A 19,819-nucleotide genomic window follows, 5' to 3' on the forward strand; every position below is an offset into this window, starting at 1 on the left:
GGTATTCCATTGCCCACCGCACTACGATGCTGGGTTAGGGAGGTGGAGAGGTTAGTTATTGTTTCGCTGTTTTGTCTAATGGAGCCACAGAGGTCATAATGATCATGTGCAAATTGTTACGTACTGTATAGTACGACGCAGCCTTCTCAATGAAACAGCACGAAGTTCAATTGCATTCTCACTGGGCTGTCTACAAGCCATAATTAGCAGAAAGTCGTAACCAGCTGCTAATGTTGACCGCTGGTGACAACCAGGACGTAGGTCTACGATGTTTACTGTCTGCCGATAGTGGATGAACGATCGAATGCCGTCATCAAGGTGGTCACTACTTCGGTGGACAACTTCCCGGGTCGCTTTCCATTCGTGCTGAAGACTGCTATCCGCGCACGGTTTTAACTTCAAATTACCCTTCGAGGCAGGTTGGCAGACCGTACAAATTCTCCAGATCACAACTGAACACAGGGAGTACTCTACTGAACTGCATTGATGTGATAATGAAGGTTTATTTTCACCCCCATTATACAGATTACTGTACATATCCTCTTCCTGTGGTGAAGTGAATATTAAGAACGAGGTTTTCGATACAAATTTCCGATGCAAGTCATGAGTACGGTGCGCAGCTTTTTGAGAAGTCAGTTTGCAGTATCCAAACTTCGAAACTGATTTGTCCACAGTCTTATAGGTCTGTATTTTATTTCGAATTTCGAGTTTTCACAAGTATAGTTTGTGTAGCAACTTCACAATCAAGGATCCATCTAGTAACTAACTAACAATACTTTTCCAGATACTACAAGAGATCCAAAAGCTTATTCATGCTTGGATAATTAACAAATTTTGACTGAAATCAAATACAGCTATCAATCTGCCACTTTAGTATAAAATTTTCTCGGATGATGGAAAAGGTAGAATTAGTTTGTGTGTGGAGTAATCAGAAGAGAATTCAACAAGAAAGGCGGACATAAAGTTTTCCTTTTGCAGTGGAAGGCTGTATTGATAGGCGGAAACCTGAAATCAGAAAAGATGACAAAGAGAGAAATGGAATATACTTTGAATTCAGACACTGTAAGGATCGTTGGTGGATTGTTTCATCACTAGTATTATGGCTGGGTTAAGTGAAGTGCATTAAGCGCAATCAATTGAGGTATCACTACTAATGTATGGTATCCTTTATTGAAAGGCATTGCTGAATCAAAGCCATAAAATCATGCAATGAGACACGAATTATTCATGAACGCTTCAGTCTCGAACGGCTATTCACAAGTGCGAATTAATGTTCAAAATTTTTCCGAACAGCGACCTTAAAATTCAGTACACTACCTGGGTCTTTGCAACCGGGAATCCACCATGCGCCACAGCAAAACTTCTCATCAACGTTTGCCGCGCTGATGCTCGCACAAAATCACACCACCATACAACTGATTGTTGGCTCCTGAGACGTTTAACATCACGTTGTCGCATCTCACAGAGGTTGCATTTGTTCTCATACTGATCGAGATAGAACAACGGTGACCTGAGACTAACTAAAATGCTCGCGCGATACAAAGGAACAAAGATTCAGGGACTATGATCAAGTACTGCTGCAGGTGTTGTATTGTTGTGAATCTTGACACGACCGTCTCAAACATTTACAAATCAACTTACACACAAAACCGTTGAATGGGCTACAAAGTGAGAAGAGTAGTTTACAAGAACTCCATACGTTTGGGGCGAGGGCGTTCCGCGCCGAAGGCTTGAGTATCCTGCGACTGGTTTGACATAGAGATGGGTAGTTCGCGAACGAACGGGTGCAAAGGAACGGTTCACCAAGATGAACGAAAGGATCGAGGAACGAACTCTAAGGAACGATCGGTTCATAGTTCACTTCGGTCGCGGCGGTCTACTTATATTTCCCGGGAACGAGGAACGATCGGTTCATAGTTCACTAGTTCACTTCGGTCGCGGCGGTCACTTCGGCAGTTCTAGTTCCAGCCTCGGTCGCGTGCTCGTCTCAGTCTCGGTCTCCCTCGGCCGCACTTCGTTCTTCGCATGACCACCTGTCTCAGTTCCACTGCCGACTGCTCCTAGTTAGTTCAGCATCCAGTTGTTCGTTTCGTTCACTTCGCTCGCTCATTTTACATGTGTTTCAAACTGTTCTTGCACTTGGTTCTGGCTATTCAGCGTCCACGACCGGTAATCAAAAAGTATTTTATAGATACGTAAATTACATAAAAATTACCTTGTATCTAATAGGTACGTCTTTTCGGGTAACAAAAGGGCATATCAGCTCACTTCATTATAGCGATGAACAGCAGAAGACATACTTATAACAAGGCAAGTTTTTTTGTTATTCATATATTTTTGGGTTTGATCGACTTGATTTAGCAACTAACTTTCAATAATTTGCTTAATTTTTAGTGTAAGAAAATTCATATAAAACGATTTTCGTGTATCTTTCATTTACAAAACATTACATTTGGGAAGGATCTAATTATTTTTAAGTTTGATTGTTTCCAATTTGCATTTGAAAAGACATAGATTGCCATAAAATCGTATTTACTTATTATCTCAAAAACATTTGTTCAGAAGGAGCTTTCAGACCAAAAACTTTACTACTGCGAACTTAATTATTATTATTATTGCTGCATTAACTTTAATAATGCTACATAAAAACCTAATTTTTACTAAGCGTGTGACGCAAGTATGATAAGAAAACCACATTTTATTTTATGCTTCCATAAAGTCTCTACTTTGCCTACGAACTCAGAGACCACGTGAAGTACATATAGAGTGTAAACGATTATTGTTTACAACGTAGCACAGCTATGTAGTGGAAGTCGAAACGAAGAATTTTATGCAAGAGACTTGTGGTCTATTAAGTTGGGTAACAGCCAACAACAGGTTTACAAGATTACATGCGCGTCGCGTGAGATTTTCATTTTCTCTTCTCCATCTGTCTACACATCGTCATCGATTGTTTCGCATTTTTTGCTTGCATTAGCTTGATATTTCTTCACTGCCTAATTATTACACGTTTGTCTGTTTGTTGTAGCTGCTCGTAACGGGCAACACATCGTCCGTAATTGGCGAGCAGTTTGTACTCGGGGCCGGTTTTCCGTGCGCCACCCTATATTATTCCCCTGCGATCAGCCACACAACGCTACAGTTGGCTAAACGAGAGGTTCTGCAGAATCACATAAATTACTTCCTAAAGTGTGTAAGAATTATGTAATGAATAAGAACTCTATACTCCAGGGGGTAGGCAAGTGCCCCTCTTGGTGCCCTCCATCCTTCAGTCACCTACACTACTAGTTTTCAGTTTTTCATAAGAACCATATACCAAGCACAAATGAACGGTGAACGAGTAAAACTGAAGGGTTCCCAAAAACGACAGATCAGCAGTGAACTAGTTCCCAAGGATGAACGAGTTTGCCCATCTCTAGTTTGACGTATCTTTCGCAATATGTTGCGTTTGAAGGGAAAGTTCTCTGCTCGGACGAGGTGCTGATCGGCACTGTGAATCGTGGCAGTTGCGTGTGCTGGGATTCTTACTTTTCGCGAAATTGTTGCCTACAGAAATTTCTCATAACTGTGAATCCTAGAAAGGGAACACATTATAACATTTACGCATTCGGAGTACGACATTTCTTACTTGTACGTTGCCTACACGTTAAGCATACCTACTACACGTTAAGCATACATCCTAAGGTCTAAGCATACTTACTAAGGGCTGAATATTCCTTTCCAGCAGAGCGTCTATGAGGTTGTTGTAATACTCTATCCCCGCTGGGTTTACTACGTCCCAGTCTCCGGATGGTAACAACCGAGACCATGACAGGGAGAAGCGGTAAACATCAAACTGAAACAAATGAGAAAAGGTATATTTTCAGCGCTATAGTCTACTCCACTTCTGCAAATTAATTACTATCTAAAAAAAATCACATTTCAAATCTTCATACATGTGTTTTAAGCGGTCATGGGGAAATACGATGTTCTGATATGCATATTTTCATACGCCGTAGTTGGTTTTGCTTTTGTAATATTTATTCTAATAATACTGGGAATTGAAATCAAACTTAAGGAAAAAAAAGTTAAGTTAATAGTCCGAAAAATATTCAGTCGGAAAAGATTTAAGATCCACTGTTTCACAGTAAACCGCTGTTCACAAAACTTGAAAACATTATTTGTTCTGTTATGTGTTCTGAGAGGTGAAACAATTGTTTTCGTACATTGATTAGTAGTTATGATGGGAAGTTATTACAGAAGAAAAAGAAATTACCGCTCCCTACAGAAGCATACGCAACATGCTATAACAGGACTTCAGTGGCTTCGTGAAAGAGAAAGCTTAAAACATTGGCCGTTGGAGCTTACTCATCATAAGCTATACCAGTACCCTGTGCGTTACAGTTACATGTTCCATTGAAGCCGTGATGGAAGACACAAAAAAAGGAAATTAAAACCAAGAACCCTCCTTCAGACCGTCTATTCACTTACACTATGTGATCAAAGGAATCCGGATACCCCCAAAAACATACGTTTTTCATATTAGGTGTATTGTGCTGCCACCTACTGCCAGGTACTCCATACCAGCGACCTCAGTAGTCATTTGACATAGTGAGAGAGCAGAATGTGGCGCTCCGCGGAACTCACGGACTTCGAACGTAGTCAGGTGATTAGGTGTCAGTTTTGTCATACGTCTGTACGCGACATATCCACACTCCTATACATCCCTAGCTCCACTGTTTCCGATGTGATAGTGAAGTGGAAACGTGAAGGGACATGTACAGCACTACAGCGTACTGGCCGACCTCCTCTGTAGATTGACCGCCGACAATCGAAGAGGGTCGTAAGGTCTAATAGGCAGACATCTGTCCAGACCATCACACAGGAATTCTAAACTGCATCAGGATCCACTGCAAATACAATGACAGTTGGCGAACATCATCTGCGCCGGCCGCGGTGGTCTCGCGGTTCTAGGCGCGCAGTCCGGAACCGTGCGACTGCTACGGTCGCAGGTTCGAATCCTGCCTCGGGCATGGATGTGTGAGATGTCCTTAGGTTAGTTAGGTTTAAGTAGTTCTAAGTTCTAGGGGACTGATGACCACAGCAGTTGAGTCCCATAGTGCTCAGAGCCATTTGAACCATTTGAACATCATCTGCCAGTGTCTGTAATGCCAGCAGTAAAATTCGGAAGCGGTGGTGTTATGGTGTGGTTGTATTTTTCATGGAGGGGGCTTGCACCCCTTGTTGTTATACGTGGCACTATCACAGCACAGGCCTACATTGATGTTTTAAGCACCTTCTTGTTTCCCAGTGTTGAAGAGCAATTCGGGGATGGCGACTGCATCTTTCTACACGATCGAGCACCTGTTCATAGTGCACGGCCTATGGCGGAATAGTTACACGACAAAACATCTCTCTACTGGACTGGCTTGCACAGAGTCATGACCTGAATCCTATAGAACCCATTTGGGATGTTTTGCAAAGCCACACCCACATCCTGCCATCGGATCGCCACATTGTGTACCGTGATTCGTCACTCCACACAAAGCTTTTCCACTGCTCAATTAATGTTTACTCTCCTTATACCATGAGAAAAAGATTGAATAATCAACGGAAGGATAACGTTCTACGAATCGGGGCGTGGATTGTCAGAAGCTTGAACGTGGTAGGGAAACTAGAAAATCTGAAAAGGGAAATGCAAAGGCTCAATCTAGATATAGTAGGGGTCAGTGAAGTGAAGTGGAAGGAAGACAAGGATTTCTGGTCAGATGAGTATCGGGTAATATCAACAGCAGCAGAAAACGGCATAACAGGTGTAGGATTCGTTATGAATAGGAAGGTAGGGCAGAGGGTGTGTTACTGTGAACAGTTCAGTGACCGGGTTGTTCTAATCAGAATCGACAGCAAACCAACACCGACAACGATAGTTCAGGTATACATGCCGACGTCGCAAGCTGAAGATGAACAGATAGAGAAAGTGTATGAGGATATTGAAAGGGTAATGCAATATTGCAATATGTAAAGGGGGACGAAAATCTAATAGTCATGGGCGACTGGAATGGAGTTGTAGGGGAAGGAGTAGAAGAAAAGGTTACAGGAGAATATGGGCTTGGGACAAGGAATGAAAGAGGAGAAAGACTAATTGAGTTCTGTAACAAGTTTCAGCTAGTAATAGCGAATACCCTGTTCAAGAATCACAAGAGGAGGAGGTATACTTGGAAAAGGCCGGGAGATACGGGAAGATTTCAATTAGATTACATCATGGTCACACATAGATTCCGAAATCAGATACTGGATTGTAAGGCGTACCCAGGAGCAAATATAGACTCAGATCACAATATAGTAGTGATGAAGAGTAGGCTGAAGTTCAAGACATTAGTCAGGAAGAATCAATACGCAAGGAAGTGGGATACGGAAGTACTAAGGAATGACGAGATACGTTTGAAGTTCTGTAACGCTATAGATACAGCAATAAGGAATAGCGCAGTAGGCAGTACAGTTGAAGAGGAATGGACATCTCTAAAAAGGGCCATCACAGAAGTTGGGAAGGAAAACATAGGTACAAAGAAGGTAGCTGCGAAGAAACCATGGGTAACAGAAGAAATACTTCAGTTGATTGATGAAAGGAGGAAGTACAAACATGTTCCGGGAAAATCAGGACTACAGAAATACAAGTCGCTGAGGAATGAAATAAATAGGAAGTGCAGGGAAGCTAAGACGAAATGGCTGCACGAAAAATGTGAAGACATCGAAAAAGATATGATTGTCGGAAGGACAGACTCAGCATACAGGAAAGTCAAAACAACCTTTGGTGACATTAAAAGCAACGGTGGTAACATTAAGAGTGCAACGGGAATTCCACTGTTAAATGCAGAGGAGAGAGCAGATAGGTGGAAAGAATACATTGAAAGCCTCTATGAGGGTGAAGATTTGTCTGATGTGATAGAAGAAGAAACAGGAGTCGATTTAGAAGAGATAGGGGATCCAGTATTAAAATCGGAATTTAAAAGAGCTTTGGAGGACTTACGGTCAAATAAGGCAGAAGGGATAGATAACATTCCATCAGAATTTCTAAAATCATTGGGCGAAGTGGCAACAAAACGGCTATTCACGTTGGTGTGTAGAATATATGAGTCTGGCGATATACCATGTGACTTTCGGAAAAGCATCATCCACACAATTCCGAAGACGGCAAGAGCTGACAAGTGCGAGAATTATCGCACAATCAGCTTAACAGCTCATGCATCGAAGCTGCTTACAAGAATAATATACAGAAGAATGGAAAAGAAAATTGAGAATGCGCTAGGTGACGATCAGTTTGGCTTTAGGAAAAGTAATGGGACGGGAGAGGCAATTCTGACGTTACGGCTAATAATGGAAGCAAGACTAAAGAAAAATCAAGACACTTTCATAGGATTTGTCGACCTGGAGAAAGCGTTCGACAATATAAAGTGGTGCAAGCTGTTCGAGATTCTGAAAAAAGTAGGGGTAAGCTATAGGGAGAGACGGGTCATATACACTATGTACAACAACCAAGAGGGAATAATAAGAGTGGACGATCAAGAACGAAGTGCTCGTACTAAGAAGGGTGTAAGACAAGGCTGTAGTCTTTCGCCCCTACTTTTCAATCTGTACATCGAGGAAGCAATGATGGAAATAAAAGAAAGGTTCAGGAGTGGAATTAAAATACAAGGTGAAAGGATATCAATGATAAGATTCGCTGATGACATTGCTATCCTGAGTGAAAGTGAAGAAGAATTAAATGATCTGCTGAACGGAATGAACAGTCTAATGAGTACACAGTATGGTTTGAGAGTAAATCGGAGAAAGACGAAGGTAATGAGAAGTACTAGAAATGAGAACAGCGAGAAACTTAACATCAGGATTGATGGTCACGAAGTCAATGAAGTTAAGGAATTCTGCTCCCTAGGCAGTAAAATAACCAATGACGGGCGGAGCAAGGAGGACATCAAAAGCAGACTCGCTATGGCAAAAAAGGCATTTCTGGCCAAGAGAAGTCTACTAATATCAAATACCGGCCTTAATTTGAGGAAGAAATTTCTGAGGATGTACGTCTGGAGTACAGCATTGTATGGTAGTGAAACATGGACTGTGGGAAAACCGGAACAGAAGAGAATCGAAGCATTTGAGATGTTGTGCTATAGACGAATGTTGAAAATTAGATGGACTGATAAGGTAAGGAATGAGGAGGTTCTACGCAGAATCGGAGAGGTAAGGAATATGTGGAAAACACTGATAAGGAGAAGGGACAGGATGATAGGACATCTGCTAAGACATGAGGGAATGACTTGGATGGTACTAGAAGGAGCTGTAGAGGGCAAAAACTGTAGAGGAAGACAGAGGTTGGAATACGTCAAGCAAATAATTGAGGGCGTAGGTTGCAAGTGCTACTCTGAGATGAAGAGGTTAGCACAGGAAAGGAATTCCTGGCGGGCCGCAATAAACCAGTCAGTAGACTGATGACCAAAAAAAAAAAAAAAAAAAATACCAAGCGAGGCGTCGTTTGGCATTTAGCGCCGTGATGTGTGGCTTATGAGCAGCCGCTCGACCATGAAATTCAAGTCTTTTTACTTCGCTCCTAACTCTCACAGTAGTTGCAGTGGCTCCTGATGCAGTTTCGAATTCCTGTGTGATGGTGTGGATAGATGTCTGCCTATTACACATTACTACCATCTTTAATTGTCGGCGGTCTTAGTCAGTCAACAGACGAGGTCAGCCTATACGCTTTTGTGCTGAACGCGGTCCTTCAGGTTTCCAACTTCGCTATCACATTGGAAACACTGGACCTAGGGATGTTTATTCGTGTGGAAATCACGCGTACAGACGTATGACATCACCTGACCGCATTCGAAGTCCTTGAGGTCTGCGGAGCTCCCCATTTTGCTCTCTAACGATGTCTAATGACTACTGAGGTCGCTGATATGGAGTACCTGGCAGTAGGTGGCAGCACAATACACCTAATATGAAAAACGTATGTTTTTGGCGGTGTCCGGATAATTTTGATCACATAGTGTACATGGACTTCACTCTTGTCTTCATTGGAGGAGTCAGCCCCAAAGCCGTCGTGCTATGTTTACTTTTTTAAATAGAGTGAAATAAGGGGATGAAAAGACGTGGTGAAATAAATGTATGTTCCTTGACCTTGCACAGAACGTTTCGTCACTAGAGAAGGTAAAATAAAAGATGGAATTCGTATCTAAGTGAGGTGATTTACAGGAACCGCAGACGTTTCCCCAAAATCGCACCCTCTGTAACATCCAGCATACTCACCCCGAGGTTAGCTACCAGCTCCGCGTCCTCCTGGTACTTGTGGTAGGAGTCGCAGGCAACGTCGCCGTTGGAACTGTCAGCTATCCAGTCTGGGTGCTCGTGGGTCAGTCGATCCCAAATATTCTCTCCTTTACCTGCACATGATCACATTTCACAACAGAATTATTTGACGGTATAGCTTTCTGTAAAATACACTCCTGGAAATGGAAAAAAGAACACATTGACACCGGTGTGTCAGACCCACCATACTTGCTCCGGACACTGCGAGGGGGCTGTACAAGCAATGATCACACGCACGGCACAGCGGACACACCAGGAACCGCGGTGTTGGCCGTCGAATGGCGCTAGCTGCGCAGCATTTGTGCACCGCCGCCGTCAGTGTCAGCCAGTTTGCCGTGGCATACGGAGCTCCATCGCAGTCTTTAACACTGGTAGCATGCCGCGACAGCGTGGACGTGAACCGTATGTGCAGTTGACGGACTTTGAGCGAGGGCGTATAGTGGGCATGCGGGAGGCCGGGTGGACGTACCGCCGAATTGCTCAACACGTGGGGCGTGAGGTCTCCACAGTACATCGATGTTGTCGCCAGTGGTCGGCGGAAGGTGCACGTGCCCGTCGACCTGGGACCGGACCGCAGCGACGCACGGATGCACGCCAAGACCGTAGGATCCTACGCAGTGCCGTAGGGGACCGCACCGCCACTTCCCAGCAAATTAGGGACACTGTTGCTCCTGGGGTATCGGCGAGGACCATTCGCAACCGTCTCCATGAAGCTGGGCTACGGTCCCGCACACCGTTAGGCCGTCTTCCGCTCACGCCCCAACATCGTGCAGCCCGCCTCCAGTGGTGTCGCGACAGGCGTGAATGGAGGGACGAATGGAGACGTATCGTCTTCAGCGTTAAGAGTCGCTTCTGCCTTGGTGCCAATGATGGTCGTATGCGTGTTTGGCGCCGTGCAGGTGAGCGCCACAATCAGGACTGCATACGACCGAGGCACACAGGGCCAACACCCGGCATCATGGTGTGGGGAGCGATCTCCTACACTGGCCGTACACCACTGGTGATCGTCGAGGGGACACTGAATAGTGCACGGTACATCCAAACCGTCATCGAACCCATCGTTCTATCATTCCTAGACCGGCAAGGGAACTTGCTGTTCCAACCGGACAATGCACGTCCGCATGTATCCTGTGCCACCCAACGTGCTCTAGAAGGTGTAAGTCAACTACCCTGGCCAGCAAGATCTCCGGATCTGTCCCCCATTGAGCATGTTTGGGACTGGATGAAGCGTCGTCTCACGCGGTCTGCACGTCCAGCACGAACGCTGGTCCAACTGAGGCGCCAGGTGGAAATGGCATGGCAAGCCGTTCCACAGGACTACATCCAGCATCTCTACGATCGTCTCCATGGGAGAATAGCAGCCTGCATTGCTGCGAAAGGTGGATATACACTGTACTAGTTCCGACATTGTGCATGCTCTGTTGCCTGTGTCTATGTGCCTGTGGTTCTGTCAGTGTGATCATGTGATGTATCTGACCCCAGGAATGTGTCAATAAAGTTTCCCCTTCCTAGGACAATGAATTCACGGTGTTCTTATTTCAATTTCCAGGAGTGTACTTCTTCATACTGACAGCAAATAATTGAAACATTTATGATCAGAATTCAAGATAAAAGGGAAACCTGTCGCCAACTCAAATGCAGTTTTTAAGACCACAGTTGTTTGCTACGCTTGGTCTAGTTGGAGGTGGTTTCCTCTCTCCCTCCCTCGACCTTTGATCCGACGTACTGGAGAAGTCTTTCCAACACACCGTATACCAACGATGTCAACCGGCTTACCCATTAAGATTAACAGTCCGCCAGTGTGATAACCTATATATTTCAAGTTGGTGAGTCAATTCTCTCAGACCCTGGCTAATTAAGTCGGACGTGCAGTTGAACTTGGACTGCAAGCCACGATGCTACTCGGGATTCTTCACATTTGCCGAAAAGTAGGTAGTGGTAAGTGACAGACAAAAGTATGTCGAACGAACAGACATCGAACCCCAAGTCTCTAAATCTTTAGTTTCGCACTCTATCACTGACAAGGGAATGGTCATACTTGTCATGTCGAAACGTGCCTTAATGTTTTTTCACTCATAGCTAACGTAAGTTAAATCCAACATACTAAATTTCATCTGCCTACAAAAAAAAAAAAAAAAAAACGAATATGAAATGTGAAATTTTTGCTACGGTTTCCGCCCTTGAAACTGCGTTGTGTACAGGCGTGATTTATCGTAGCGTGACCCAGCATTGTCTTGTCACCGATCCTATTGGCTTGCGAGGCGAGTGCTGAATCGCCGATTGAAAGGGATCGTAATTCAATTTAATATCCGATTACAACTTGTATTTTATCCCTAAAATTACATTAAAATTGGTATGAAGCATATGCCAGTAACTAGTTTGCCACTTTGAAATCATTAATTTTATTCAACACATAGGGGAATTGAAGCCATTAGCTGTCAGGAAGCATTGATTTATATCAATGGAGCAAGTTGAAAATTTGTCCCGGACCAGGATTCGAAACCAGGTTTCCTGCTTGCTAGGTAGGTGCACTAACCACTACGCCATCCAGACACAGTGGTCAGCACAACCACACTGTCTAACCTAGCACGCCTCCCATCAGACCGAAAGTCTCACCTTATACCACACACTACTGATGTGGTGTCCCTGCTCATTAGCCTCATTACTCACAGCATCTCAAGATTTTCCGTAAGGGTTCGACCTAGGTGTACATCTGCACCGAAGGAATCACTGGCCGTCATCGCCTTAATTAAGTAAACATGTGATGTCTATTCTTTCGGTCATTTTTGTCTGGAAACGACTACGTTCTTATGTGATTGATAGGACTGACAACTTTCGTCCTTATTAGTATATAAATCTGGGACACTGCATCAGTGTTTCACATTTTTGCAGTAGCTACAACTAATAAAATTTATTATACTGCATACGTGCAGTCTGTTCTTTTGTGCATGTCTGAAAGAACAGGCACCACATATATAATTAATTAAGGCGATGACAGCCAATGGTCTCTTCAGCGTTGATGCACACCAAGCTCGAATTCTCACGGGAATCGCCGAGACGCAGCGAATAATGGGGCTAAAGAGCAGGACAGCTTCATCGTCAGTGTGTGGTATAAGTTGAGAATTTGGGTCTGACGGGAGGTGTGCTAGGGTAGTCCGTGCGGCTGTGGTGACGCCTGTGTCTGGCAGACGTAGTGGTCAGTACGTCTGCCTAGTAAGCGGGAGACTCTGGTTCGAATCCCAGTTGATCACTGATTTTCGACTTGTTCCATTGACACAAATCAATTTCCACTGGCAGTAAATGCGTTTAATTGCTTTCTGTCTTGATTTATAGTGTCTGCAGGATCAAACTGGTGTCTGTTATTTTCGACATGTCCGAAAGAACATGAATAATCTTATTAGTTGTGGTTAATGCAAAACTGTGCGATATTGGTGCAGCATTCTAAATTTATCTACTATTAAGGAAGAAGGTTGACAACGCTACGAGTCGCGTACAGAAGTAGTCGTTTCTAGGCAAAAATAGGGCACTTTAGGGAAACCATTCGGGCTAATGTTTTGAGCAGTGCCATGCATTTTTAATCAAATTTTGCAGCTGAAAAGAGGCAAACTGATAGTGTACTAATGATTGCAACGTGAGAATTTTTACGGAGTTAAACTGGAAACTGCAAGTACCTGTCCATAACGAATCCCTGTGTTATTGTTCTTTAAACTGCTTTCAACAGACGGAAAAATTCCGTCTGACGGTCAGTACATTCGTTGTACGAGGTGGAACCTGCAGCACCTGTAGTTATTTGCAGAGTAAGCTCGGAATGCGGCCATTAATTAATCAGCACTCCCGTGAACCGAAAATCTATGAGGAGAAGAAATTCGTTCCTAGAAAATGGAGCAGAAACATGTAACGCTTTCGTCTCCCAATTATCAGACCTCGATGAGTCTTCCACACGATTGTCTGTATAGGAGATTGATCTTTTCACAGATATTCAAAAATTTCCTGTCGATTCTTGAAGAAAAACATATTACGTAGGTAACAATGAGCTAACAAGGGCTGATTAAGTTGGGTACTGAATATGCAGCTGTGAGTGGAGTCGTGACTGTGCATTCGCCTCTGTATTGTTTTCCTCTTTCCGTGAAAGTGTTCTTTTAGCTGGCACTTCTTATTCAAATTTCGTATCATCTATATTCCGACCTGTCTATCACTAAAAATTTTATTTTTCTTGAATCTGACGCTGTGTTTGAAGTTAATACTACAAAAAGCTGTAAATTCTTTTGTATATATATCGCTAGCAATATCTAATTCCTAGTTGCACAAAGTGGTATCACTGAAACTGAATGACTATCTGGTTTCAGAAAAAGAAAATTTGAAAACGACTCACGTTTAACGTTGTCAACAATACTCACACATAGGCATTTGTTACCGCATTCATTTACCTTAAACACCACCGCTTTTTCTTTGTCTGGTGTGGTAATTTTAATTCCTTGCTTTTTTCCGGATATACCTGATAATTAAATATGGCACTACCACTTAAAAATTCTTTACAATTGTAGTAGTTTTCAGTTTTTTCGTCGTCGTCGATTCACAGTCTGTAGCCTCAAGTATTTCAGTCGTTTCTAACATATCTACACTAATTGTCAGTTGAGTAAAACTACAAACATCATTTCGCACATCACGTAGGCCTCAAAAATATTTTCTGTTGGTTTTCAAGACATTTAAATGGTTATCTATAAGCAGTAACCCATACTAGATGTACAGAAATGCTTGTAAAACTCGAACGAGGGTTACAAAGATGTTTCCAAGTACTTTCATAAATTAAAAAAGGAGCCCCAAAACATATATTAGCTTCCTTTTTAACAAAGCGTTGAAATGATATTCCTTTTCAAGAAACTCTGTGGCGATAACAAGTTGATTACACTTCTCCGATCATTTGACTATGTTTGCCGCAAAAACCAAGGAGATCAAAGTGTATCCATCTCTAAGTTGCATGCGCCAAGCAGGGAAATACCCGTTTTCGTAATTTTTTTTGGGTTACTTCTAGTTAGTTTCGGCAATTGAAATATAGCATGCAGATTCTGACTATAATTAAGCACAAGTGCTAAAAAGTCGCGGCAGGTTTCTACATGACAAGACTGATCATTCCCATATGAGGCACCAAGTCACGCCCGAACCATCACTATAATTTTGCACTACTGCTTTAAGATGATTTATACACATCAAAAATTTTTGCATCACCTCGGGTCCGAGAGTTCCGGACCTGTACAGAAAATTTGAACAGAGATCAACATAAACATCATTTACGGCCTTTTTATTGCTCATGAAAACCACACATCGCATGTTGTTCTACCATACAGCGAGACTTTCAGAGGTGGTGGTCCAGATTGCTGTAAACACCTGTACCTCTAATACCCAGTAGTACGTCCTCTTGCATTGATGCATGGCTGTATTCTTCGTGGCATACTATCCACAACTTCATGAAGGCACAATTGGTACAGATTGTGCCACTCCTCAACGACGATTCGGCGTAGAACCCTCAGAGTGGTTGGTGGGTCACGTCGTCCATAAACAGCCCTTTCCAATCTATCCCAGGCATAATGGATAGGGTTCATGTCTGGAGAACATGCTGGTCACTATAGTCGAGCGATGTTGTTATCCTGAAGGAAGTCATTCACAAGATGTGCACGATGGGGCCGCGACTTGTCGTCCATGAAGACGAATGCCTCGCCAATATGCTGCCGACATGGTTGCACTGTCGGTTGGAAGATGGCATTCACGTATCGTACAGCCGTTACGGTGTCTTCCATGACCACCAACGGCGTATGTCGGCCCCTCATAATGCCACCCAAAAACAGCAGAGAAATTGCAGTGTGTGGTTTTCATGAGCAATAATAAGGCCGTAAATGATGTTTATTTTGATCTCTGTTCAAAGTTTCTGTACAGGTTCCGGAACTCTCGGAACCGAGGTGATGCTGCACTCGCTGGACAGTACGTCTAAGGCGTTTAACATGGTCGGGTTGCCTTCAAACACGTCTCTGACGATTGTCTGGTTGGAGGCATATGCAACACTCATCGGTGAAGAGAACGCGATGCCAATCCTGAGCGGTCATTTGGCATGTTGTTGAGCGTATCTGTACCACACTGCATGGGTGTGGTTGCAAAGATGGACATCACCATGGACGTCGGGAGTGAAGTTACTTATCATGCAGCCCACTGCGCACAGTTTGAGTCCCAACATGACGTCCTGTGGCTGCACGAAAAGCATAATTCAACATGGTGGCGTTGCTGTCAGTCTTGCTCCAAGCCATAATCTGTAGGTATCGCTCATCCACTGCAGTAGTAATCCTTGGGCGGCCTGAGCGAGGTTTCTGTCTCTCTGCATCTCCTCCATGTCCGAACAACATCGCTTTGGTTCACTCCGAAACGCCTGGACACTTCCGTTATTGAGAGCCCTTAATGGCACAAAGTAACAATGCGGACGCGATCGAACCGCGTTATTGACCGTCTAGGCATGGTTGAACTGCAGAGAACACGAGCCGTGTACCTCCTTCCTGGTGGAATGACTGGGACGGATAGGCTGTTGGACCACCTCCGTTTAGTAGGCGGTGCTCATGCACGGTTGTTTACATCTTTGGCCGGGTTTAGTGACATCTCTGAACAGTCAAAGTGACTGTGTCTGTGGTACAATACCCACAGTCAACGTCCATCGCCAGGGGTTCTGGGAACCGGGGTGATGCAAAACGTTTTTGATGTGTGTATTTAACAGAGAGGCATATATTGCATTAATTATCCTTCCGAGGTGTTGGAATGACACAGATTAACGACATATAACGCCTCTTTAACTTTAAAAGCTTGTCTGCTGCATCGTATTTTGGCAAAACGTATGTCATATGGTGGCAACAGTATGCAAGGTGACTGCCGCCCAATACAAGACATTCTACATAGCTAACCTGCAATTCACAATGAAGTGTACTGTCAGTGAAATCAAAGAACAGAGGGGCAGAACAGGTAATCAGCATTTAGACTGCCTAGAACTGACGAGGATTAACATAGAGAATGATCAATGTGAAGTAGGTGAACTTCGAACTCAGTACCCTCTAGAATAATTTGATTTTGAATCCGAACCTCATACAGGTTGCATTAAAGGAATATCCGCAGCCGAATATCAACAGCGAAACGTTTGCTCATCACTGAGAGCACGCTAGCAAGACGGACACAGTGCTGAAACAATGCTAAACAGACTCACAATGGCTGCAAGATAGTAACATGGCCACCTATATTCTAATAACTGCGCAGGTTTAAATATGATGGATGTCCAAAGAAGATAATGCCTTTGACTACTTATTTCCTATCCTTCATCATCAGGAAGTCCTGTGACTGGATGAGTTACCGATTTACATAATCTTGTTTCTCGTATTTACTGCTGTAGAGGAACAAATTGCACCGTAGCACAAATCTTACTGTACGTCAGTAACCCATTCCGAATCATGTTCACGAAGGCACTGGATGCATTGAAAAATTTTATGTATCTTACATCGAGTTGCAGTAAATCGTAGTAACCTAAATATGGTTTATCTGCAGATCGAACTGCCTTCTACAAGATTTGAAGGTAGACGCAGGGTTACCGCAAACATCTTACAGACTTTCAGAAATTGTGGAAAATCAAAAATGTATCGATAAGAAGGCGGAAATGCGTCGAAGTATCAAAGAGAAACTCAAAAATTGTCCAAGTTACCATTGGTCTGCGAACGATGGTTAATATACAAATAGAGGCATATCTGTAATAGTGATGATTGTCTGCACAGCTTGCACAGAGTATTACATTGTTCAAAGTGACATCCCCAACTTCTAGGCAAGTTCTGTCCGGGTCGGAGTTGTTCGAACAATTTTAAAGGCACCTATAACTCTAGCTACAATATCAGTTTTAGTACTGATAAGTGTCCAGAAGACAAGATGTTTCCAAGGTCGCCACAGATGGATGGGGTCAGACGAGGTAGGCCACAAAACGTCAGTTTCCCAAAGCGATTAAATTCTAATTTTGTTTGACATATTCTAGGAGTTCGTTAATGTGTATCATACAAGCAATGAATTTCATTTCTAACCCCATCTACGGTTGGAATGTATAATTGTCAGATTGCAATATATGCTGCATACGCAATCAACGTGGCCATAAAAGTAGTTTCCGTTTGCTGCAAAAAATCCCATATTCTTTAGATAATTTCCATCTTACCCCTGTCATACCATTATCGGGCCCAATATGAATAATCTTACGATCCCACTCCTAAAGCTTTTATCTCTTGGCGATCGCATCTCGCTTTTTCCTAAGATATCTATTAATATAGCTTCAATTTCTGCCTTAATTATTTTGTACACTGCTTTGGCGATCCAACATTTCACGTGGCCACCGTAATTAGAATTCACATACTATTGGGCAGTCTCCGCTAAGGCCGTTAGCAGGCCAGATTTCGTAATGGAATCGTCAGACCGTAATTTCATCTAACTGAAGGTGTAAATAACGTTATGCAGCAGCAAAACAATTTCAGAAAACACACATTCGTCTGCAAAATTTCTAAATGGGAAGAATTCGTCACACAGCAACCACATTACACGAATATTTTATGGACTGGATTTACTCGGGTCAACTTTTACCAGAAACACACTAAACCGTCTACAGTCATTTGTTGTAAACTTTATGTTGATTATTAATTTCCAGTGATGATCTCCATACAACTTGCCACGAGTGTAATACTATTGTCTGTTACGATACATACAACAATGCAGTTAATTCCATCTGTTAAAGGAATACTGACTAAGCTAATGTAGTGTTTCAAACGACAATATATAATAGGTTTATTGAAAACGAATTGTAGATGGCTGGGTTTCAGTTTATCTAAAACGCAAAAAGAAAATAAAAGTTACAAATTCTTCTTTTGAACACTTAATGCTACCTAGCTGCAATGTGCACCAGAGACAGCATGCATAAAATCTTCGTTCTTCTGATCATTTTTTGTTGTTGGAGGGGGACGATTTAATACAAATTTCCAATCACTTCTCTCCACCTGTCAGTCGTCGGTTATCTATGTACGAGACATGTGTGTATCGGTGTCTGATGGCCTTTACCCTTCAAAGTAAGAGTCCAGTTTCTTTGCGTGGAATAAGTGCCATTCGTTTTACAAAGTGTATACGTGGGTAGCAACATGCTAGGCACGTATTTTGCACACGATCAGACACTTAATAATGGTATTTTACTGATAATGGCCGTTTACCATAGTGGCAAAGTTCCTTTAGGAAATAAATTGAAAAATCTTTGATAGAATCAATGATAGGTGTGTATTTGGTTGTTAACACGTAGACGTAACTGCGACTGATGGGCGATTTAGCGTGACTTTGTGTTCTGTGCTTATAAACCAAACGAGGTGGTGGAGCGATTAAAACACGGGACTGAAGAAGACTAAACCTCCCTGCAGATTAAGATTCCCTGTGGTCTTAGGTAAATCACTAAGGGCAAATATGACAACGATCTTTTTTCCCCATACTCCCGAAAACTTGGCTTGTGCTCCGTTTCCAATGACCTTGTCATCAAGAGGACGTAATTTTCATTGTTCCTTCCTTTATTCTCTAATTCTTTAGTTTTATTTCATTTTTTTTGTTTCCTGAGATCTTGTTAAACAGATGTACTAGAGTCGAATTGATTACATTATTTGGTAGTACGTTAAAATTAATATGTAATTAATTCAGAAGCAATTATTGTTTCTTAGGCTCGAGCTCACCACTTTCATTCCAAGCGCCCTCCACCTGGTAGGACGCTGTTGCTGCCCCCAGAAGGAAACCATCTGGGAACTTGTTGACCTGTTGGCAGTAGGCGCCGAGCAGGCAGCATGACAGCGTCATCAGGAAGCGCCACATTGTGAGGGACGAGCTCGTTGCGTTCGCGTAGACCAACACGCCTCTGTCGACAGCGGCATCGTCGCCTTATATAGCGATAATCTCGAACTTATCGACAGGAGATCGCATCTCACTAATTAGTTACTGTTGCTCAATCAGAAGAAACGCGCTTGAGATAAAAACAATACAGTTTCTCAACATTAACTGATACCGGATCTAGTTTCAACATTCGTCCACTGAATTCTCAGATAATTTCTGTTACTATATTTCATTTTTTAATATTAAAAGCGCCTTTCGAGTGGTTTTACACCATCCCTTATACAGGGTGTTACAAAAAGGTACGGCCAAACTTTCAGGGAACATTCCTCACACACAACGAAAGAAAATATGTTATGTGGACATGTGTCCGGAAATGCTTACTTTCTATGTTAGAGCTCATTTTATTACTTCTCTTCAAATCACATTAATCATGGAATGGGAACACACAGCAACAGAACGTACCACCGTGACTTCAAACACTTTGTTACAGGAAATGTTCAAAATGTCCTCCGTTAGCGAGGATACATGCATCCACCCTCCGTCGCATGGAATCCCTGATGCGCTGATGCAGCCCTGG

General features: G+C 43.0%; 1 protein-coding gene across 1 annotated transcript in view; it reads right to left on the bottom strand.

The window, feature by feature from the left end:
• The window catches only part of LOC126199261 (myrosinase 1-like), a 149,526-nt gene extending 130,270 nt beyond the window's left edge, over positions 1–19,256 (bottom strand). Inside the window, exons 1-3 of the mRNA XM_049936065.1 lie at positions 19,089–19,256; positions 9,271–9,404; positions 3,701–3,835 (exon numbers count right to left, since the gene is read on the bottom strand). Coding sequence (XP_049792022.1) covers positions 3,701–3,835; positions 9,271–9,404; positions 19,089–19,224 — 405 coding nt within the window. The 5' untranslated portion in view covers positions 19,225–19,256. The remainder of the gene's footprint in view (positions 1–3,700; positions 3,836–9,270; positions 9,405–19,088) is intronic.
• Between the last annotated feature and the right edge of the window lie 563 nt (positions 19,257–19,819).

The sequence above is a fragment of the Schistocerca nitens genome, chromosome 8 (assembly GCF_023898315.1).
Source record: "Schistocerca nitens isolate TAMUIC-IGC-003100 chromosome 8, iqSchNite1.1, whole genome shotgun sequence".
Taxonomy (NCBI): domain Eukaryota; kingdom Metazoa; phylum Arthropoda; class Insecta; order Orthoptera; family Acrididae; genus Schistocerca; species Schistocerca nitens.